At 44.1% G+C, this 23971-nt stretch overlaps 1 protein-coding gene across 2 annotated transcripts in view; it reads right to left on the bottom strand.

The window, feature by feature from the left end:
- Slc22a2 (solute carrier family 22 member 2) overlaps nucleotides 1-23971 on the bottom strand; it is a 35194-nt gene that overhangs the window by 5729 nt on the left and 5494 nt on the right. Inside the window, exons 3-11 of one of the 2 annotated variants that reach the window (XM_028772751.1) lie at nucleotides 18448-18602; nucleotides 15799-15967; nucleotides 14060-14174; nucleotides 12420-12526; nucleotides 9896-10110; nucleotides 8652-8760; nucleotides 8102-8214; nucleotides 3575-3674; nucleotides 1682-1688 (exon numbers count right to left, since the gene is read on the bottom strand). In XM_028772751.1, coding sequence (XP_028628584.1) covers nucleotides 1682-1688; nucleotides 3575-3674; nucleotides 8102-8214; nucleotides 8652-8760; nucleotides 9896-10110; nucleotides 12420-12526; nucleotides 14060-14174; nucleotides 15799-15967; nucleotides 18448-18602 — 1090 coding nt within the window. The remainder of the gene's footprint in view (nucleotides 1-1681; nucleotides 1689-3574; nucleotides 3675-8101; nucleotides 8215-8651; nucleotides 8761-9895; nucleotides 10111-12419; nucleotides 12527-14059; nucleotides 14175-15798; nucleotides 15968-18447; nucleotides 18603-23971) is intronic. The other variant, XM_028772753.1, reaches the window with a different exon arrangement.

Raw genomic sequence — 23971 nt, 5'->3', positions numbered from 1 at the left:
AACAGTAACTGCAACAGCGACAGTAACAGTAACTGCAACAGCGACAGTAACTGCAACAGTAGCAGCAGTAGCAACAAGAACCACCAAAAGCATTACTAGCAATGATGGATGGCCTCAACAGTACTAAAAATGGCCTCAGCAGAAACAACATTGTTTTCAGCAACTGCAGCAACATCAGTAACTGCTGTGTTAGCAACAGAAACAATAACTACAGCAGCAGCAATGGTAACTTGGTTATAACGGGAGTGGAAGGAACAACAGCAATAACAGCAACACTAGCAAGGATACCATCAACTGTAGCAGCAGCAACAATGATGGCGGTAATAATTGTACTGGCTGCAGTAGCAACAGCAACAATAACATCAGCGTCATCAGCAATAACAGTAAAAACAACAGCTGCGGCAGTCAGATCAACAGTTGCAGCAACAGCATTATTACCAACAATAGCAGCAAAAGAAATAGCTGTGTTATCATCGGTAACAATAGGACCTGCAGCATCAATAGTAGCAGCAACAATAGCAATATCAAGAGCGATAGCTGCATCTAAACTAGTCATAGTGGTCTTAGCAGGAGCAGTAACAGCAGCAGCGACAGTAACAGCCACAGCCGCAACAATAGTAGCAGTAGGAATGATAACACCAACAACAGTAGCCACAGTGACACCAATCACAGCAGCAACTGCAGCAACAAGAACAACATCACTATCATTAACAGAAATGACAACAACGGTAGCATCAGCAACAGCAGGAGCAAAAACACTAGTGTCAGAAACAACAGGATCGGCAGTAACAATACCAATCGCTGCCGTTGCTGGCTACAGCAATGACCTAGATCAGTAACAATAGCACTGCCAGCAATAGCAACAGTACCATTAGCAACAAGAGTATCAGCAACAATGGCAGCAGCTTCAGCACCAACAACAGCAACCGTTGCAGTAGCAACTGCAGTGGTGATATCATCAATTACACCAGTGACAGATATAGAGACATTAATACCAGCAACACCAATGGCAGCAACAACCGTATCAACAGCAGCAGCAGCAGTGTCAACTGTAATCTCAATGGCATGGGAGCACCAAGAAAAATAGCGCTAATAGCATCAACAACAAATAGTACAATGTAAGGAAGCCTGAGCAACTGCAGCCTCTACACCAGAAGCAGCAAGAACAGCAGCAAGCATATTGACTGACACAGTCTGAATGCCTAGTCCTCCACACAGTTGGAGATGCCTTATCCTAGGTATGAGCAGCCCTCTTATGATAAGCAGAGGCTATGGCCTGGCTGGCCCAATTGGCACCATGGCTTTGTTGATTAATGGTTATGTGACAGAGTTTATCTCTGTGCTTGTGTTCTTTTCAGTTGTCAATGGGGTTAATGGTAAGACCCATTTTGTGAGCATTTGATGAGAGAAGGCATGAACATGCTTTGGAAAGTACTAATTGAGAGTCCCAGAAAATGTTTGCTTCCACTACACCTCATTTACAGAAAAGGAGGCAGGCTTAGGGAGCGAAGGGCAAACAGTCAGACAAGTCAGACAGGTTGTGTTTATAACTTGGTAGACTGAGAGCCCTTGCTGGCAGGGAAGGGACTCCTTCTTGGTTCTGGCTTTTTATGTCTGGGACACATAACAGGTATGTGCTCTCAGTACCAACTCTGTGGTCTGCCGTCCTGCTTATGAGCACCCTGCCTCTTGCCGCTCTTTGCAGGACCCTTAGCCTTAGCTCAGCTTTCTCTTCACTTCCCATGAAATCCCAAAGTCTGAGGCCATCTGGATAGCTTGTGTGAGACTATGCCTATGTTCCTCACCCTCATGTATGACAGCCCACCTGTTGCGGGAGCTGGCTGAGGAAAAAACTGGAGGGACTTTAACTAGTATATGGTACATGTCTGGGGCTTATTCTGACAGGACATGACAGCTTTAGGTGTGTGGGTATGCTCAGGATGGAGTCTCTGTCCTCCAGGGGAGAGAGGGTAACGTGCATAGGAAGATGCCTTCAGATAAGAGGGTCTGCTGTAGCTTAGGTGCTTCAAATACAAATGGTCATGGGAACCAGACAGTAACAGAAGTGGACCAGGCCCAGGGCAATAGGAAATGGTGACTGTGGTCTACTACAAAAGATTTGCTCTCTAAAGAGAAGAGCCACCATCCAGCAGCTCCCATAAATTGCCAACAAGAGGACATGCCTGTCCAGGTTCCCACATCTGGCTTTGTCCCAGATCCTGGGAGCTGAGCTTATGTGCCATTTCTCACTGTAGAAAAGAGCTATGGGACCACAGGTTATATGTCTATAACCAGAGGCTATAGAAAGATTGGAAACAAAAACCTTAGATAAGGGGGCTACTTGAATATTTCTATACTTTGTTATTTTATTTTCAATACTATTTAATATTTGTATGTCTATGTACTTATGTTGTATTTACCCAAATGTTAGAATGAATGCTTTTCTATGCTTTGGCTTTTTTTTCAATAACAATGTATTTTTGAGGACTTTTTTTTTTATCAGTGGATACAAAGCTGTATCATTCTTTTTAGTGGCTATACAGTACTTTGGTGTACAGCATACAAGAATTTACTCAACTGGGTTCCCAACTGAAGGGCATTTATGTTCTTCTAACCTTTTGTTGCATTCAAAGATCCTTTAACAGTTAGTCCTAACCTCACATTTCACACAAAAAATTTCAAGAGGTGGGGCCTGGGTAAAAAGACAAATACACAATCATCCTATTTCTGTGGTTGGGTTGACCGTCATGAAGGGTTCAGAGTGTTACCACAGCCACATGGGGGCTGCTGGGTCCTGCACATTCTTCCCAAGTACAGTGTGCTCCGGGTAGTTTGATCTCTGACGACACAGAGGAATACCTGTGCTGCGTCAGTTCACATATCTCTGGTTATGAAAGAGGTGGGACTTACTTTCATGTACGTGTGAGCGATTCATTTTCCTTTCTGCTGAGTCAGGGCCCCAGCCACTTTCTCTGGGGGAGAGGTAGTTCTCATGGTTTTTTGTTTGTTTGTTTGTTTGTTTTGTTTTTTTCAAGACAGGGTTTCTCCCTATAGCCCTTGGTGTTCTGAAACTCACTCTGTAGACCAGACTGGCCACAAACTCACAGAGACCCACCTGCCTCTGCCTCCGGAGTATTTGGATTTAAGGCATGCACTATCATTGCCCAGCTCTGTCGGCTTTGTTAGGGCCCCCCATGTACATTCAGAAAGCCAGCCTTTGAATAGTACTAAACACTTTATCCAGGCTAACCAGTGATGACAGTGTTGTAATTCAACTCTGAATTTTTGTAGTGAATGCATACAGACTAATCTTTCTCCCATAGGCTCTGAACTTTTTTTTTTTCTTTTTGTCACATTTAGACTGACTTTGCCTATTATGAAGCTGTGAATTATAACCAATCCTCCTATGGCATTTTCACTAATTTCTTGTCTCTGTTTGATGTTTAATGCTTTGATGTAGTTTGCTTTGATCCCATGATATGAGATATGGAATTCAACCTAGTCTTTCTCCCCCATCGGATCCAGAAGTATCTCTAAACATCTGTGGAGTTCATTCGGGAGCCCAGGTTCCTACCTCTGCATATTCTCAGCATCCTCGATGGTCTCAGGCAGAGCCTTCCCTTTGGTCTCAGGTAGCAACAGCACAAGTCCCCCAGCCACAAGGCCGACCACAGCTGAGACACAGATGAAAATCACATCAAGAGCTGAAATTAGGCAGTCTCTATAATTAGGGTCCCCTTGTTTCCCTCTCTCTTTTGGGGGGTACATTTTCCCATTCTTATTTATAGACTCCCTTGCCACCTTTCAACACCCTATTTTCCATCATAAATAATACACTCAATGCCAAGTACCATTGGGCTACAATTCCTTTTAGGGAAATGAAATACTTAACATTTTGAGTCAAGGTTATTCTAGGATACGGGACATTGCCGCAGAGTTAAGAAATTTCAGAGTTAGAAAAATAGCTCTGAAAAAAACCCCTAACCATACAAAGAAGAACCTAACTCTGCCAATATAAAGCATTTAGCATTGGGAACAAGTCAGGAACGTGGACCATTGCTAGCCAACAAGAGTAACTGCATGAGGGCTGGAAAGATGGCTCAGCAGGGTCAAGAAGCTTTCTGCTAAGCTTGAGTTTAAGCCCCAAGAGCCACCCACAAGGTAGGAGGAGAAAACAGAACTCCTCATCCATGCACACACACACACACACACACACACATACACACACACACATACACATCATGAGTGAATATAATCAAGTTCTTTTGGTGAAAGAACAATGGATTGTGCATTAATGCATATATAATACTATCCCAAACCATAGTGAAGCCATTTAGTTCAAGCCCAGATGCTCAGAGCCTTGAGAATGGTAGTGCTCACCTGTAATCCTAGCATTTGGGAGAGTAAGATGGGAGAACTGTGAATTCAAGGTCAGTATGACCTACATGATGGGGCACTGTCTCTGTGCTGTTTAATTAAAATAAACATCTTATTTTATGTGTATGGGTGTTTTGCCTGCATGTATGTTGGTGTACCACATGGTACAGTACTGCTCAGCCCAGAAGAGGACATTAGACTCTCTAGTCAGTTATTAATTGCTACGTGGCTGCTGAGAACCAAATCTGGGTCCTCTGCAAGAGCATCCAATGCTCCTAGTCACTGAAGAATCACTCAGCCTCTTGGTTAGTTTTTATTATAAACTTGGCATGACCTAGAGTCACTCTGGAAGCAGGAACCTCATTTGAGTAATTAGCCTATGGCCATCTCTGTGAGAGATTTTCTCCATTGATGACTGATGTAGGAGGGCCCAGTCCACTGTGGGTGGTGCTATTCCTAAGCAAGTGTGCCTGGGCTAAGGTAGCAGGGGAAACCAGAGAGTGAGCCAGAAAGCAGGGTTCCTCTGTGGTTCCTGTCACTGAGTTCCTGCCTTGAGTTCTTCAGTGGTGGACTGTGATCTGGAAGTGTAAGTTAAATAAATCCTAAGCTGCTTTTGGCCAAAGAATTTTTTTTTTAATCACAAGTAACAGAAAGGTATCTAGAATAGTCTTAAACACCTCCAAGGTGTATATTAGTGGCATAGAGCTTGCTTAGAATGTACGAAGCCCTCGGGTCAATCCTCTAGTACGGAAACAGTGCAGGCCCAACTCAGAGCCAACCACTGGGCTGCAGGTGGCCACACAGCTTCCTTTGTTTTAGTCTCTAGTTGCAATTTTTAATAACAAGCACACGAATATTTTTGACTTTTAAATTTAAATTGGAGATATATTACTTTAAGAGGTGTGCTTTGGGGTTTCCCTGCCATAGCAGAGTCTAGCAAATGGGATGCTAATTTTTCATTAGTTGGAGTTTCAAAGAACTGCGTGTTGGACTCCAATTCTCTTTAGGAATAGTAGAAATGAACCCATGGGGCACAGAGCACAAGCCCAGTGCTGGGTGTCTGACTCTGCCTCCTGGCTGGTCTGAGGACCTGGCACGGTCCTGAGAGGACTCTGACTTTCTGCCATTTGTCAGGTGACATAATCTACCTCAGGGGCTTGCTCTGATGGAGGTGAACAAATGCTTGCCAAGTCCGTAGGATGAGGCCCAATCCATGGTATGAACTGTGGTCATGGGTGAGCATGATTAACTTCTCTGGACCTCTCAAACATCTTAGGATGTTCTATACTGTAACGAGCAACAAATACAAGCAAGACGCAGCTACTTCAGCTGACTCAGAGTCCGTTCCTTAGAGGGTTTCACTACATAGCTGTGTTGATTAGCTTTTATTGCCATCTTGATATAACCTAGAATCAGGGAAAGAGACTCTCAGTGAGTCTCTGAGTCTATTGCCTACATTGGGTTGGCCTGTGGGTGTGTCTATGAGGGGTTGTCTTAACTTAGTTCATGTGGGAAGACCCTGCCCACTGTTGGTGGTACCACTCCCTAGGCAAGACAGTTGTATAAGGGCTAAAAAATCCTGTGAGCATAAGCAAGCAAGTGAGCATGCATGCATTTATCTCTGCTGACTGTGGGCGTGATGGGGCTAGCTGCTTGAAGTTACAACCATGACTCCCACACACTGTGGGTTGTGACCTGAAATTGTAAACTAAGACAAGCACCTTTCTTCCCTATGTTGCCTTCTGTCAGGGTGTTTTGTCACAGCAACAGAAATTAAACTAGGCCAGCAGCCCAAATTCTCCCGTACTTGCTTCTCCAAGTGCTGAGATCACAGGAGTGCCCTAACACATCTCTCTAGCTCTGAGTCTGAAGACAGTGAAGTCCAGTGAATAGCAGATCACAAGATTATCATTGTATACATGCAAGAATCAGCCCTGCTAACCAGGATAGCACTGCCCACTTTCCATGTGATTGTTATCTGTTTTGTTCTGCTGCTGTGGATGGCACTGGGGCTATGCCTGTGCTGAGAAAATGCTGTGTCACTGAGCCACACTTCGCCCTCCAGGGAGGTCTTAGCCAGTAATTCTAGGCTTCTTAGGTGAAATAGTGAGAGAGAGAGAGAGAGAGAGAGAGAGAGAGAGAGAGAGAGAGAGAGAGAGAGAGGAAGAAGAAGGAGGAGGAGGAGGAGGAAGAGGGAGGAGGAAGAAGAAGAGGAGGAGGAGGAAGAAGAAGGAGGAGGAGGAAGAAGAGGAGGAGGAGGAAGAGGGAGGAGGAAGAAGAAGAGGAGGAGGAGGAAGAAGGAGAAGGAAAAGAAGAAGAGGAGGAGGGAGGAAGGAAAGAATAACCTTAGTTACCTTCTTTCTACCAGGTTAAAGGTAGGCAAAGGAAGTTGACAGAAAGCCTTGCAGAGGTGAACTTGGGACTGACTTTGAGTTCACTATAGTTTTTGAAATACAGTCCTTTTTGTCCTCCAGTAGAAGGTGAAATGGGGCAAGGGACCACAACACTTCATATTGGCCTAGACTTTTCTTAGACCTGCTAAGTAGTGGTGGTTACAGAAATATGAAGCTCCTATTTGATGTCAATAAATGTCCTGCTGACCCCCCCCCCCAACCAGTGCTTGGGAGTCAGAATCTTGAGGCATGTACCTCTTGTCAGTGGGCTTGGTAACTCTGGTTATCTCAGGGTAAAGAGGCCATGTGCTATCAGTGTTGACCATCTTGTTAATAAGATGGAATGTGGAAAAATGCACTGTGTCTGTTTTGATGGAGAGTTGTAGCAACAGCTTGAAACTTTCCCTGGCAGGCCTTCCAGCGTGGAAAACTTCCCGCTCACAAATCAAGAACGAGGTAAGGGGAGAAACAAACCAAGGTAATTGTAGGGGGCGACAGGTAGCTCCAAGAGAGCAATAGTGGGTGGATTTGCCAGGGAGTCCAGGGGAATAGTCAGTGTGGTGTGCCCTGGGAAAGGAGTAGCTTTAAGTCTAAAAGCCTCTCAGAGTTGATCTGAAAGTAGACAAAAGTGGCGAACCAAGGCGAGGCGCTCGAGTTACCCTGAGCAGGCGAATGTGAGCCTGGATCTGAATCCAGTCATCCCTGTGGGCACATGTAGGCAGGCAGCTGCCCCATAGTGTGCAGCAGGGCAGGAGGCAGTGCACAGTGATTGGATGGGGGTACCCAGGGTCCCTGGGATCCTTTTAGATTTTGTGATCAGCATCTATAGAGGCTAACATACTATATCCACTAGCAAGGAGGGAGAGAGAGGGCTAGGAAGCAGCTGGGTGATTCCTATTAGTGCCTGAGTCTCCTGGCAGTAGCAGAAGGGACCATGCCATGCCTCATCCTGAACTCTATTGGGGGAAAGTAGGGGTGGGGTGAGTATCAACGCATGGGCTCTGTCCTGCTGACCTATGTTATTAGTTGTGAATTCCATACTATCTGGGTATTGAAATTTTAAACATCTGTCTTTGAAGTAATGAAGTAAGAGTGCTTTGGGAACGGAGGCAGAAGGGTTCTTTCTTTGACAGACATGAGAGGGCTGGATGTCACTGGAGAGGGGGAGTGGGGGTGCCTCAGGGAAATGCCTCTTTCTTCTCATCTTGGCTTCAATTTGTGCTTCTGAGGTCTCAGTTCCATAGCCCAGTGTTGGCACTAACTTGAGAGCATTAAACTAATGCCACTAATGTCGCTGATCACTAGTAACTAAAGCTATGCTGCGTTCTCACCAAATACGACCAGTGGGAACTCCAGCCAGATGTCGGTGAGACGGTAGACCAGGAAAGGTGTGATGATGCCACCAATGTCACACATGGAGGAGCAGACGAGAACACCGAGATTCCTAAGTCACAGAAAACCAACTTAACTTTTCACTTTTTTGTAGGAGGTACCTACCACTTCACTCCCCGAGCTGTTAAATGTCTGAGAATGGATAAGCATTGACTCTGTTCATTTCAACATGCAGAAATGATGGGTGGGCATAATCCCACCCACAGTCTGTTGTTTCATTTGTTATAAGCCTTCAGACTGGAAAGAGTGATGCCCGCTTTTCTTTCCATCACGTGACTCATGCCATGTCTGTGGTTGCCATAAACCACTCAGCTGTTCTGGTCACTCTCTACATTGTGTTCGTGCTTCTGAGTCCTGTGGCTTCTGGGTGTCATTCACCCTGTAAGCCTGAGGGTGAAGTGTTGGCTACTGCTTTTGACCACCTCTCTATCGCCTCACTGTGCTTGAGAAGAAAGGCTCTCTAACCCAAACCCAAGTGTTCACACTCACCTGATGTATGTGGGGTACAGCTCAGCGTTGACCAGACAGACCATTTCGTAGGCCATGGTGATGCCCATTCGACCCAAGCACGCGACGGTAATTTTCAGCCACTGTAGATCTGAGGGAAAAGCCCAACACTCAAACACTGTGCATAGGATCACTTTTCCTCACACAGTGCTCCAGAGTGGGCTTGAAAGGACAAACTCCACATTGCAGAATGAGATGGGGAAGCAAGAATAGTTCCCTATGGATGCGAGGCAGACGTAACAACCTCTGCAGATCTGTATGCTCTAACTGTAGATGCAGTTCTAACGTTTTGTGTGTGCATATGCGTGCTGGTCAGAGGTTGATGGAGGAAGACCGATGACTGTCTGCTCTTCCAGAGGTCATGAGTTCGATTCCCAGCAACCACATGGTGGCTCACAACCATCTGTAATGGGATCCGATGCCCTCTTCTGGTGTGTCTGAAGAGAGTGACAGTGTACTCATCATATACATAAGATAAATAAATAAAAATCTCTTAAAAAGATCAACCAACCAAACAACAGACAGACACCACAAAACACAAAATAAAACAAAAATGATCTGAAACCTAAAGTATAGCTCAGGTTCATAGCAAAATGAAGAAAGTACAGACTCCCCACATCTGCCCCACTGGCATGCATATAACCTCCTTCATTATCAACGTTCTTCCCAGAGTGGACACCTAATGAATCTGCACTGAAAATGCATGTGCATCCAGAGTGCATCACTGACCCAAGGGAGTGACTCTAAGTGGATCTGGACCCTTATACACAGAGAATCTTCTCGTCCTAAATGTCTTCTGCCCTTCCCCCTCCACTCCTGAACATTCCCACTCTTTCTACTGTGTCCGTAGTTCTATCTCTAAGAGATTTGTAATGTTATGTCTCGGCCTTTATAATAGCAGTAAGATTCCGGTTTCCAAAGCTGGGATACTCCATAGAGGTTTTCCCAGAGAACCAGTAAGCTGTGGGCGTATTTGCAAGTAATTGCTCATCTATGATGACCCCCAAATGAAGCCCCATGTCGCTAAAAGGATTGTCTCATGGGTTTTTGTCCCTTTTCTCAAACAAACATTTCAAAAGGAAAGACACAGGATAGTTGCTGACAGTATGGGATTTTCCTCGTTTACTGTGCAGGATTATACAGAGGTCAAGGGAGTTCCTGGAATGTTCTAGCAAGGCTTTGTGCTGGATCTGCTCTCCTCAAAGCCATCTGCTCTCTGGACTTACCACCAGGGATAAAGACCGAAGCTAGACAGGCTGCTCCTGCCACCATATTTGATGCAGCCCAGGGATAGCGGCGACCCACCCGGTCTATGGTGAGGATGATAATGAAGGCGGCTGGGAATTCCACCAGGGCGGAGTAGAAGAAATCCAGGTAGATGTTGTCCCCTGCGAGACCCATGTGCATGATGAGGCCCTGGTAGAGGACAGAGCTCGTGAACCTGAGCAAAAAGGAGAGCCAAAGTCAAGTCCAGCATCAAGTACACACTCCTGCCAGGAGAGCCTTGGGGAAGAGGTAGAGTCAGCAGCAATGACCTTTGCCTGTGATCTTTTCTCTGTCTCCCCAAATGTGGCATTGCTTTTATACCCACTATTTTACTGTGGCTGGAGGGACCTAAGAAGCAGAAGCCTGGAAACAGTTAGGAAACTTCCTATTCATTGGCCCAGTGAGAAGATGAGAAGTCCCGATGGAGTGACTTAATGGAATGATGGCCAGTGGCTCCTGCTGTCAATCAATTCTCTCTTTATTTTAATGTAGATATATGTACATGTATGTATATATGTGTGTATGTATACATGTATATATATGAGCATGTATGTATATGTATATATCTATGTATATATGTATGTATACATGTATATATATATATATATCAGCATGTATGTATATGTATGTACATATGTATACATGTATATATATTATATAAGTGCCATATATTTATATATATTTAATATAATGTTATATATATTATGTGTATATTTGCGTGGTATCTGTGTAATTGTTCCTGTGTAAAGGTATATATGAAGGTCAGAAATTGATGTCCTGCCTTTCCCTCTATTTCTCTCCACCTCTCCTTTTGAGACAGGGTCTCTCACTGAACCTGGAGCATCCTGATTGTCTAGACTGTCTGTCCATCAAGCCCCGGGGATCCGTCTGTCTCACCTCCCCAGCACTCGGACCACAGGCACATGCCTTCTCATCCAGCTTTTTATGAGGGCTAGGTCCTTCTGCTTGCGTCTGGGCCTCTTTGTGGTCCTCTCGAGCAGTTTGGATGCAGACTTGACTATTTAATTCAGACTCCATAAACCTGAAATCTCAGTGTATGTAGCCTCCCTTCACAACGCTTTCTTCTCTGACCTGCCGCAGCTAGCTTTCCGACAATGTTTCAAATGTTGTTAACTTAAAATGATGGGAAATCTGAGGCTAACAGGCAAGGGAAAGGAGACCATGGCCAGAAGTCAACATGCACAGGACCGGGAGAAATGCGACTTTTGCCAGCGAGGACAGATCTTTTTCTGCAGCCAGGATGAGGGTCAGTGCTCACTGTGGGGAATTAGGCCCCTAAGAATGTCCTCACGCTGACACCCATGGTTCTGAGTGTGCCTGAACACAACCAACCCTGAGAAGCTGGTCCCTGCATTGCAGAGTCAGGGCTGTCTAATCCAGACATCCCTGGGTGGGGTTTTGTTTGTTTTCCCTTCCAAGTAAAAAAGGGGGACAAGGCCTTTCTTCACTAGCTTTACATATGTATGGAGAGTTATACTCAGGATCAAATAATCTATACTAATACTTCTCAATTTGTATTATGTATTAGAACCACTTGGAAAGTTAAAAAAAACCCAACCAGCCAACCAACCAACCCAATTAACAAAAAACCCTACTGGTTCCTGGGCCACAGGCCAGGGCTTCTTAAATATTTTTAAACTCCCAACTGCTTATTGCTGAAGATATTTTTATGAGACTCTTAACATGTAGGCATATGAAATAGGCAAATAGGCATATAAATCTAAGATTTACTGATAATCATAAAGAAATTTATTTTAAAAACAATTCTTTGATATGCATAATTTTACAATTTATTAAGATGAAATCAAATTTGTACATTAATGGTATGGATATACATGCTTATTTTAAAAAATATTTGTTTATTTTCAGTTTGTATGTATCAGTGTTTTACCTGCATGTAAGTGCACTATGTACATTTCTGATGGCCATGGGGACCAGAGATGGTGACCAGTCTTTTGAAACTAGAGCTACAGACAATGTGAACCATAAGGCAGGCGCTGGGAACTGAACCCAGATCCTCTTAAGAGCCACAAGTATTCTTAACCACTGAGCCATCTCTCCAGCTCCATATTTATTTTATGTAAATAATTAAATATTGATTATTTGATGCAGCAAGACAAACTACATCTTCAATATTTTTCAGAACTGACTGATACTTTTGTAATTCTCAATTCAGAGAATAACACTTCATATACATAAAGAGTAAAAAAAACAGCAGAATTATGCCGATGACCACTTCATAAATTCTTGGAAATTCTGTCCTGATTCCAAGCCAAGACTCACACTTGTCTGAAGAAAATGTTATCAGGCGAAACTGCTGTCCGTGAGCTACGCGTCAACATCCTCTGGTAATGCTATTTTGGGGTGATAGTTTAAGGGTGTGCTTTTTCCTCTCTTTAATGAGAGTGACTGTAATTGTATGAATGCAGAAGAATTTGAAGTTAAAACAAAGGACTTCCTTACCAATTGTACATCAAGATCAATGTATGTTTCCTTATCTGAGGAGTTCTGACCAAGTCCAGGAACGAAGGGTTCAATTTCTTGCCAACATCCTCTTCTGCCTTCAGGCTCTAAGAGAAGAGCAAGAAGGGGGTTTTCTGTTAGAAGGGGTCTCTGGGTCCTAAAGAGAAGAGCAGTTGTACTTATCTACTGAGTATCCATCATGGGCCCAGTCCTCTGTTGGCCACACTGTCTTATTTAGTCTTTACTCTAGAAGTTAGGGTCTGTTTTTCACTCCATTGCACAGAAGAGAGTCTGAGACATAGATCAATTATGTTGCTCATGGCATGTGATCTGTAAGGTACACTGGGGTACCATGGAGACCCAGCTCTGTACTCCTAAGGGACCCATCTGGATTCCTCTGTGGCTGAGAAGAAGGGAAGCTCAGGTTTGAGACTGTGACACTGGGACAGTAACACCATCACTTGGAGCTCAGTAGGAATAAAGTATCAAGAGGCTGAGGAGACGGCTCAGCAGTTAAAGCACTTGTCATATGGGCATGAGGACTAGAGTTCAGATCCTAACAATCATTCTAAATGCTGGGTGGGTGTGGTCACAAGCCTGTAATTCCCAGAGCAAGTTGGCTAGCAAGACTAGTCTCATCAGTGAGCTCTGGGTTTGATTGAGAGATCTTGCTTTAATGACTAAGGTAGAAGAATGATCAAACATGATCACTGACATCAACCTAAGGTCTAACACACACACACACACACACACACACACACACACACGCACACACGCACACACGCACAAATACGGTCTCTGAGTCCTTCAAATCAAGTCATGTAAATGTCAAAATCTTACAGTTAACTTACTTGCTACAGTCTCATTCAGAAATGATTTACTCTTATCTAGACAGAACTTTCTTTTTATTGTTTTCTTTTGAAACACTGTCTCTGCCTGGGGTAGCCTTGAACTCACTATGCAGTCAAGGATATCTTCAACTGCTGAGCCTCCTGCCTCTACCACCTCTGAAGTGCAGGAGTTATTGGCATGCACACACTAAGGTTTTGTGCAGCACTGGGAATTGAACCCAGGACTTCATGCATGCTAGGCAAGTACCTTATCAACTGAGCTACATCCTAACCCTAGACACAATTTTCTATTACAATCCATTTCTCCTTTCTAGTCCCACAGATGAACAGGTTTGCGTTCACAGGGCTGAGATCTACCAACGGCAAAATCTGAAACACAGACCAAAATGGCTGCACCCAAAATGATCCATGAAATGATTTGTGTTCAGAACTCTGCTTTATGGATCTAGACCCTGTCCTGGGGAGGCTGGGTTTGTAGGAAACAGAACAGCATTTGCTGAGGCAAAGCAGCCGGGAAAACCTTGAGCTGCACAGGAGAGAAACAGCTCCTTCTCTGGCTTGTTTTTAAAAATCTGGTTTATTTTTGAGTCTGATGTTTGCCAACTGTTTATTCTCCCAGGGAACATGAATCTTGTGTATGAAATATTCTACTGTATTTTCCTATAGTGTGGCCAAAATGCAAGGAGGCAGGCCTCATGCCTCTCTGCTGGAATGGCTAGCACACGTGGTATGTTTACTGTACTCTCCCTTCTCAAAACCTCACACTTGACACCCAAGGCCTCAACTCACCTGAAGAGAGACTGGCACTGATTTTCCATTTTTCTTAGCAATATGCTTAATTATCTTCATGGCTTTTGCATTTCTGTTCTGGGAGATCAGCCATCTTGGAGATTCCGGTATGCACCTAGGGTATAAGACCAGGGGAGGGATACCTTGCTGCCTGTCCACTGCCAATGCACACAGTTGAGTTTCTGGGAGCACTTTGCATGGGGAGGTTCAGTTGGATCTACTGAGGAGGACAAGAATACCGTGCAGGGCATGTGAAGCTCTGTCTTCCCTTAAATACTGACTTGTAGTCAGCCCATGTCTGGGAAGCCTTCAGGGCTCTTCCTCTGAGACTCCTAACCTGAACAGCAGCACATGAGCTGCTAAGCAGGGAGCAGCTGAACGTGCTGTTTGTGTCACTACAAGGAGGGATGAGGAGGGGTGAGGAAGGACAGGGAAGGGTGAGGAGGGGCAGGGAGGGGTGAGGAGGAGTGGGGAGGGGTGAGGAGGTTTCTGGGGAGATGAAGATTAGTCAGAACTGCCTGTGGCCCCGACCCCTCCATCTGCCCTGTAAGGCCCCCTTTTACTACAGTGGTACCAGTTTGTTCCTTTTGTTTCAGCTTTTCCTCTCTAAGACTGGTGATTCTTCTCTTTCTTTTTGTTTTGGATGTGTGTGTTTGTATATGTGTGACTGGATGTGTGTGTGTGTGTGTGTGTACCTGTATGTGGAGGTTTCAGGCTGGCCCTGGGAGACCTTCTATCGATCTTCACCTTGCTTAATGGGGTCAGAATGCCAGAATCTTGACAATCTGGCTAGTCCAGCAAGCCATCCTGCTTTAGGGATCCCCTGACTCTGCCATTCAACCTCTGAAATTACAGGCGGGCTGCCTTCTGTTCGGCATTTACATGGGTGCTGGGGATCTGAACTCAGGTCTTTGCATTTGTGTGGGAAGTACTTATCCAACTCTCACCATTTATTTCTTGAGTTTTGGTTCTCAGTCCTTCATCTTCTAATTCTCTTCACTTGCACTTATTGGCCTTCTGTTCCACGTGCAACTAAGATATACACTCAGTTTACTTGAATTCCAGATCCTTAAATTTCACAGGCCCTTGCTATCTGTAGATGACTCCCTTTTAGCATCTCAGGGTTGACAGATCTACAGCTCAACTCGTATCCTACAGAGAGCCCTTCAAACCTCCACATCCTTATGAATGACTCCTCACCGACTTGCTGATCTGTGTGTTTCCCTTGGGTAGGAATGGTAGATATGTTTTACTAGCATGGGTAACTTGGATTTATCAGTACGGTCTTTCTGGACTGCCATGTTGGCCTTTTTTGGGATAATTACTGTTATGGCTGATTAGAGATGTCTGCCTTGTTCAGGCCTATGGGAACGTAGTGATAGAACCATTTGCCACTCTGCCTGTCTGTCTTAGAGTTTTTGTAAAGGAGTAACTGGATAACAAAGGAAACACGGCTGACTTTTTAAGAAGGGTGTGCCATCCAAATTGGTCACCAGCTGCTGGGAGCAAGACAACAAATAAATACCAGGAAATAAAAGAAACAGGACGCAAAAGTCTTAGACCCTAATCTAAAGGACACTGGATTTCCAGCAGGGAACTGTGTGGTTTTTATGGCTTCCTGTGACACAGGCCTAGAGAACAAAGCTTTGCCATTTACAAGCAGGTTGTTCATGGGGAAGGAAGACTTGGACAGAATAGATTATTCTGATGCATCTTCTGTTTGTTCCCAACAGACTTACCAGAAATAGAGCAGGAAGCAGAAGTTGGGCAGAGTCACGGCAAATTGCAGCCACCTCCAGTTGGGAAGTGCATAGGCCACCCCAGCCAGGATCAGGAGCCCAACAGTAAAGGCGACTTGGTAACAAATCCCCACTGTTCTTCGATAGCCCAGCCCAACAAATTCTGTAACTAGAGCAAAGAATCCATGTGGTCAGCTAGGGGCAAAGCCAGCTTCCAACCTTTAGGCAACCAGCTTAAAAATACAGGCTTAATTTAGGATTTTCTATACAGCTCTCCAAACAATTTAAAATGTGTGGGGGGTGGAGTGAGGGGTGGGGAATGATGTTTGTGTGGTATGTATGTGATGTGTGTGTTGTGTGTGTGTGTAGTGGTAGTGGGCATTTTGTTGCAGTTATTGCTATTGTGTTAATTATAAACTTGCATTAACTGGACCATGTTAACAAAATGAGCAAATCTTTTTGACTTTTAGAATAATTTCAGTGCAAAGCTAAGTATGGTATCTCATGTCTATAATCCCAGTAGGCAGAGGTAGAGGTAGAGAGGCAGGAGGACTCTTGTAAATTCAAGGCCATTCTGAATTATATACGTGTTTTTGTGTCAAAAGATAAAATTAAAAAATAGTAACAATAATAATAAAAGAATCTCAGGGGCTGAGAGATGGCTCAGTGGTTTAGAGCACTTGCTGGTTTTGCAGAGGACCTGGTTTGGTTCCCAGCACCTCTGACAGGTAACGCACAGCCACCTCTAACTCCAGCCTCAGGGGATCTGATGGCCTCTTTTGTCCTCCACAGGTACCTGCTTCTGTGTGGCATGTACACATATACACACAAAAATAAAATAGCAAAATAAAATAGTTTTTTTTTAAAATTTCAGGGATGAATGTAATCGTATTTCACACAAAACCCAGGCAGTGATAACTCAAAGCATGAATAAATGAATTAAGAACTGAATTTGGGTCACAGGTGTTTCATGTATAACTAGACATTCACATACAAGTTGCTCTCTCACACAGATAAATACTTGCTTTGTAATTCTGTTATTTTTCGTAATGGATGTAGAAACCCTGTGGTGGACAGGGGCAGGAATCAGCTACTACTAGCTTGCAAAATACTCATTTAAAAAATTTCAAAACCGTTGCAAATGAGTTGTTAAATACATGCCTCTTGGAAACCTTTGTGGTGGGAGTGGTTAAGGTAAGCCTTTCTAAGGAAAGTGGAAAACACACAAACCAGGACTTATGATACACTTTGAGAAGCAAGTTCCCAGCCACAGCTGCACATGGAGACAAAATCAGCTTTGCTCATGACTGCATGTCTGCATCACGGCAGACATATGAGGTCTATATGTGGGGAGCTAGGAGATAGGTTGTTTTCATATGAAAGACATACTGAAATTAGAATCTCACCTGTCCCACAAGCCTTAGTCTTTGCTTTAAATGTCTTGAAAATCTGTTAAGGAGTTAAATGATTTCTAACTCAGCAGACATATATGCTAAATCTATTTCTATAAGTTGCCGAAATCCATATTTTAAAATGGCTGAATTGATGAAATAAAACGGTATGGGTGTTCAACAAATGCTCGTGTCTGTCTTTCAAAGTGGCTGGGGTCCTGGCTGGGGCTTGGGAGATGTGGGTGGGGGTGGGGAGGAGCCACCAGGTGGGTGTCAAGAACCTGAGGAGTGGTCAGAGGTTGAGATTAATGACAAAGTGTACATTGGGATAATTGATTTCTACACAATATGTTCTAGAAACCAAATTACTAGTCGGATAATAGCTGGATGCATTAAGGTCTTCATTTACCAAGCATTTATTATTTGTCTGTTGTGGAGGGAATAACATTCTCTTTCTGCCTTGAAATTTCCCCAGATACATGTTAACAGGTAAAATTATATGTTAACTAGGTGGTGATTTTACCCAAGTGCTAGATAGATGCTGTGCTATAGAATTAAGCAAGCATTTGTACCTCAGAGACCTTAACTGTAACTCTGGCTACTAGTGAGTAAATTATAGCCCAGATTTTATAGCTCACTCTCTTCTTCTAGTCCAGCATCCCAGCTCATAGAATGGGGCCACCCACAGTTAAGGTGGATCTTTCTATGTCAGTTAGCTTTTTATTATTGATAATCCCCCCAAGGGCATGCCAAAGCCTGTCTCCTAGCCATTTCTAGATCTTGTTGAATAACAAAAAATCCACAGCCACACTTGGGTCCTCAGCTTCCCTGTAAGTCCAAGTGGTCTATTAAAACAGACAGAGTACAGTGAGAATTCGCTCACATCCCACGAACATCTCTTATCTTAGAATCTTCTGACTGAATAGGTTTGGTAGGCTAGGCTTTCTCTCCATATAACACCCTAAGGTTCAGAAAACAAATATTCTAAAAAATTATTTTCTTAGGGAAGCTGATTTTCAGGACAGGGTTACTCTCTGTAGCCCTGGCTGTTCTGGAACTCGACCTATAGACCAGGCTGTCCTCGAACTAAGAAATCAACCCGTCTTTGCCTCTCCAGTGCTGGGATTAAAGGCTTGTGCCACCACCACCTGACTAAAAATTCCTTAGGTACAGAATAAAAGTCAGCATTGTCTTTCTGCCCAGGTTCCACTGACTAAAAGTCCCTGTGTGTACCCAACAGCACTTCCAAACTTCTTACTCAGGATGTAGCCAATTAACCAGCCCGCTTTGCTGACCAGTCCCTGAAGAAAGCGGAACACCAACATCCAGGTGTAGCTGGGGGAAATCCCCATGAGAACCCCAGAGGTAGCATTGATGAGGATGGTGACCAAGAGGCAGAACTTCCGGCCAAACCTAGGGACAAGAACCAAGACAGGGCAGTGGAATTAGCTGGTGTATTAGTTATTTCTTCTAGCACTGTGAAAAAGCAGTTTACAGACCCAGAAAAGGCTTTATTTTGACTGACAGTTCTAGGGGAGGGGCAGTCAGCTGGAAGAGCTTGAAGCTGCTGGTTACATTGTATCTGTAATCCGGAAGCACAGTGGTGAATGCTGGTGCTTAACTCACGCTGTCCACTTAGTCCAGCCAGGACTTCAGCTCGTAGAACAGTGACGTCTACGGTCAAGGTGGATCTTCTTCCTAGTCTATATAATCCCTCACAGGCACTCCCACGCTTTTGTCTTCCAGGTGATTCTATATCCCAACAAGTTGACAATACCATCCATCACAATTGGATTCATGAAAAGTTGGAGAAGATTCACAGACATTATAAAGATGTGATCAGAATCTCAGGTTAGTTCTCAATTCTGGAGGTATGGATTTATACCTCCTCCCAACACACACATGCACATGCACACACACATAATACCACTACACACAAACACCCACACACCACATATTCATACACACATCACATACAACACATACCACACACACACCACACACACATAACACACACACACCACACATACACACACATACACATACCATGCAAACACATAATACACATATACATGCTACATACACCATACCACACACTGTACACACACACCACACACACACACCACACATACACCATACCACACACTACATCACATACCACACCATACACTACACATATACACACACATATAGACCATACATACTCAACACACACACACACACACACACCACATACACCACACACATACACACCACACATTCCACACACACAGATCTCTGACTTCAGCTCTGTTTAGTAACATTTGTGAGGCTACACCTGATCAATCTAAAGCTTGTAGAGCCTCCTTCACCCAGGTACTGCAGCTATTCTGTGAGAACATTTCTCCTTCCAGACCTCCCAGGGATGGATGACTTACAAGACTAGTCAGATCATAGAGCAATCCATGAGTTGGGGGTTTGGTACTAAATTCCCAGCCAACTGCTTATCTAAGAAAATGTCCTCGATGGTTTCCCACAGTTATTGTTCTACTTGTTATGAAGCATCTTGGTGGGATGGCTTCTATATTTTTATTTGAAGAACTCAGGTTTTGTCAGTCTGGAGACTGGGAGAGTTGTCCAAGGGCACAGAGTGGAGGGGAATGCTGGATAAATTACTCAACGTTATGGCATTTCTTTACATTGAAAACAAAATACTGAATATTTGGAAAGGATTCCGTGAGGTATTAGATACAGAGAGCTCAGGGCTTTATCTTAGGTGCCTGCAGAGCTGACACTAAGGTTGTCCCCCAGGGACTCATGTATCAAGAACTTTGCTCTCAGTGTGGCTGTGTTTGGAACTAGTGAATTCTGAAGAGGTGAAGACTGATGATAGGTGCCTAGATCATTGGGTACCCTTCCCCCAGAAGGGAATAAAGCAGTGCTCTAGGGTTCTCAATTGGTTCTTTGTCTGTTTGTCTGTGTATGTGTGTGCATATGTGTGTGCATGTGTGTATGTATGTGTGTGTATGTACATGCACACACGCACATGTGGAAAACAGACCAACCTCAGGCATCATTCCTTAGATGCTGTGTTTGCTTTTTGAGATACGGTCTCTACCTGGCCCGAGACACACTAGGTTGGATGACCAGCTATTGAATCCCAGGGGTTCTGCCTCCCTAGTATTGGAATCCAAGAATACATAACCATGCTTGGTTTAATTTTTTGATTTGTGTGTTTTATATGTATGAGTAGTTTACCTGCATGCGTGTCTGTGAACCACATACATGCTGGATGCTCACAGGAGCCCCCAGAAGGCATTGGATCCCCTAGCACTGGAGTTGTGGATGCTTGTGAGCCACCATGTTAGTGCTGGATGTTGAACCTAGGTCCTCCTCCAGAGCAAACATTGCTCGTGACTGCTGATCCACCTTGTCACTTCACACCACTGCTTTTAAAACACATGCTCTGGGATAGAATTCAGAGCCTGGTGCTTACATGGCAAGAACTTTATCTGTGGATGTATTGCTCCAGGCCCTGAAATAGATCTTAAGAGATTAAGTCGTTATGAATAAGCCTGGCCACCAAATGGCATTCTGGATCTATCTTGCGATGTGATTTTTGTCTCCTACATACGATCCCTCGCCATCTCGTCATGAGTGCCTCAGCAGAGCTGACCTGATGCCAGCATCATACTCTTGGGCATTCAGAACTGTAAGCTGACTAACACCACTTCCTTTAGGAAGTCACTCAGCCTGAAGGATTACATCATAGTGACAGAAAGTAGCTCTCAGAGGGTAGACTTGGGGCTCATCACTTTCCACGATGGCCTCCTGGTTGTGTGTAATTCACCGCTAGTGAATATTACTTAGTAGTTCATAGACAACAGTGCTATATCTAATATGCATATAGTATTTGTTTGACTAAAGTCAGTCTTTATCGGCATGTTCTCATGGTAACTCAGTATTCAGTAGCCGCTTCTTCTATTATTAGACAGCTACTTCCAGAGAGCTGTTCAGATATTAACTAACCATCTGAAAATGACCCACAGCATTATTAATAATTACCCTAGGCTGTTAATGTTTTCAGTCTGAAATATAAAGTTTAAGTTGTCTCTTTAGTCAAGTTGTTCCAGTAGTCAACTACTGATCTGAAAGTGGTTTTAATTGTGTCACTTCCAAGTTCTCCATCAGTGACTCTCACTGTAACAGGTAACCCTGCAGTGTTTACAGTCAAGCTTGCCAAAGGGGCACTTTCTCTACTGTTCCTTCCTGTTTCCACCAGACAGGCTTCTCTAATCTTCTGACACTGTGACATGACGTTGCCATCTACAGACTCTATGCTCAAGATCCAGTTAATCAAGATTTTATAAAAAGATCTCCACAGACACTGAGCCACTAGCATACAGCAGCTGATATGAGGCCCCCGACACAGATACAGCAGAGGACTGCCTGGTCTGGCCTCAGTGAGAGACGATATACCTAACCCTCAAGAGGCTTGAGGCCCCAGGGAGTGGGGAAGGTCTGATGGGGTGGGGGTGGAGGGGTGGGGACATCCTTTTGGAGATGGGGCGAGGGAAGGAGGTATGGGATGGGGAGCGGTTGGGGGGTGGACTGGGATGGGGATGAAGACTGGACTGTAAAAAAGGATTGAAGAATAAAAACAAATCTCATCATAGGGCTGACGAGATGGCTCAGGAGGTGACGTTCTCACTGTGATGCATGTGCACCTGAGTTTGGATGTCCAGCATATACAAAAATATCCAGATATATTGGAATTGCTGGGCTGCACACACACAGGGTCCCCAGGAGTCACTGGCTAGCCTGTCCAGTTCAAACAGCAAGCTCCAGGTTCAGTGAGAGACCCTGTCTTAAAAAATAAGGCAATAAATGAAGATGCTCCATATTGATCTCTGGCCCATACACACAGACACACATGCGCACACATATACAGACACACATACACGCACAGACACATACACACATACAGACACTCACACAGACACATACAGACACACATACAGAAACACATACACACAGATTCACACACAGAGACACACACACACACACACATAGACACATACAGACACATAGACACATATATACACAGACACACTACAGAGACATATACACACAGAGACACACAGACACACACACAGTGACACATACACACAGACACACACAGAGACACATACACACACATAGACACACAGAGACACACAGACACACACACAGTGGCACATACACACAGACACACATAGAGACACATACACACACATAGACACACAGATACACAGACACACAAGTGACACATACACACAGACACACACAGATACACACACAGACTCATACAGACACACATACAGAGACACATACACACAGAGACACACACACATGGCAGATAGACCGTCACACACACACATTCACACCCACACAGGAATGCATGCACGCACACGCCCATAAATGTACACGTAAAAATCTCAATGTTTTACATAAATCTGTGGTTCTATGCTGGACTACATCTCTTGCTATCCTTGACTACATGTGGTATATGGGCCATGGTCTGAGCATACCTACAACCCTTTTCTTAGAGTTTACAATCTGTAACATTTACTCAGGTGATAATTTCTCAGCACTAAGTGGATTTAGGTACCCAGTAAAGCCACGGTGACATTGCTGGAGAGGTACAAACCCTTTGACTGGAAGAGGGAAATATATTATTGGAGACTCCAAGCAGGGAAAGTAAGTCCATGTTGCAGAGAGACTGCATCTGTCCCAATAAAAGAGATGGTGCTTTTCTTTTTTCTAAGAAATGTTGTAATTCTGAGTTAGTAGCTTGAGATACCCCTTCCTCCACTGCCACACACACCCCAGAGTAATTTGAATTATTTAATGAAATTCGACAGAACCAGGTAGCTGGGTCCCAGTTTGGAGTGTCTTTTAGCTGTCTACTATTCAGTATAGGAATCAGGACCTCCTGTTCTAGGGGAGGAGTGAACAGCATCACTTGGAAACTGGGTAAAGATGCAGAAGAGCCTCAGGCTCACCCAATCAGATGGAGCCAGTCTGACTTATAACAAAGTCTGGCCTGACTCTTATGTTCATTAATATCTGAGAAGATGTGCTTCGATACCATCCTGGCTCAGTTTCCTTCTCTGTAAACAGTAGGTAGTAAAATCTACTTTTACAAGGCTGTCATGAGCCTAAGTGAGATCAAACGAGGGTGCCTAGCCAAATCCTCTGTGTGGTTGGTGGAGAACTGGTTTCTTATGATTCTAAACACTTGATTACCACTAACCCTATCCCACAGACTGTGCCTTGGGCTGATTCCACTGGGGCACCAAACCTAGACTCCAGGAATAAGAGTTGCAAATCAATTGTTAAACACAGCTATTGTTAAAGATCAAGTGATACATACTGACAACTTAAATAAGTACGTTAAAACAAGAGGAAAACAGGTGTAAAATACATGCTGCTTGCTTAGTATCCGCCTCTCACCAGGCTTCTGTGGAGGAAATGTTTCTAGACACCTCTAATGGACACGTTTCCTCTAGAAAGTCTGTAAATGCCTGTAAGTGCACCACTAAATACAACTCTCATTATTCCTTGTTAGAGCACAATGCTTGGAACCAATGAAAGACTGCTTTCTGTGTATCAGGCGACATCCCAAAACCTCCCTCAGAAGTAGTGAGTGAAGAAATAAGTCAGATGTTTTAGGAAACAACTAATCTCAAAATGTACGTCACAAAGTGACCCTGGAAAAGTTGACTTCCTGCAAGATGATTTTCCTTCCTTCCTTCCTTCCT

This window comes from Grammomys surdaster, unplaced genomic scaffold, assembly GCF_004785775.1.
Source record: "Grammomys surdaster isolate TR1022 unplaced genomic scaffold, NIH_TR_1.0 218, whole genome shotgun sequence".
Classification (NCBI taxonomy): domain Eukaryota; kingdom Metazoa; phylum Chordata; class Mammalia; order Rodentia; family Muridae; genus Grammomys; species Grammomys surdaster.
This window is presented reverse-complemented; position numbering and strand designations above follow the sequence as displayed.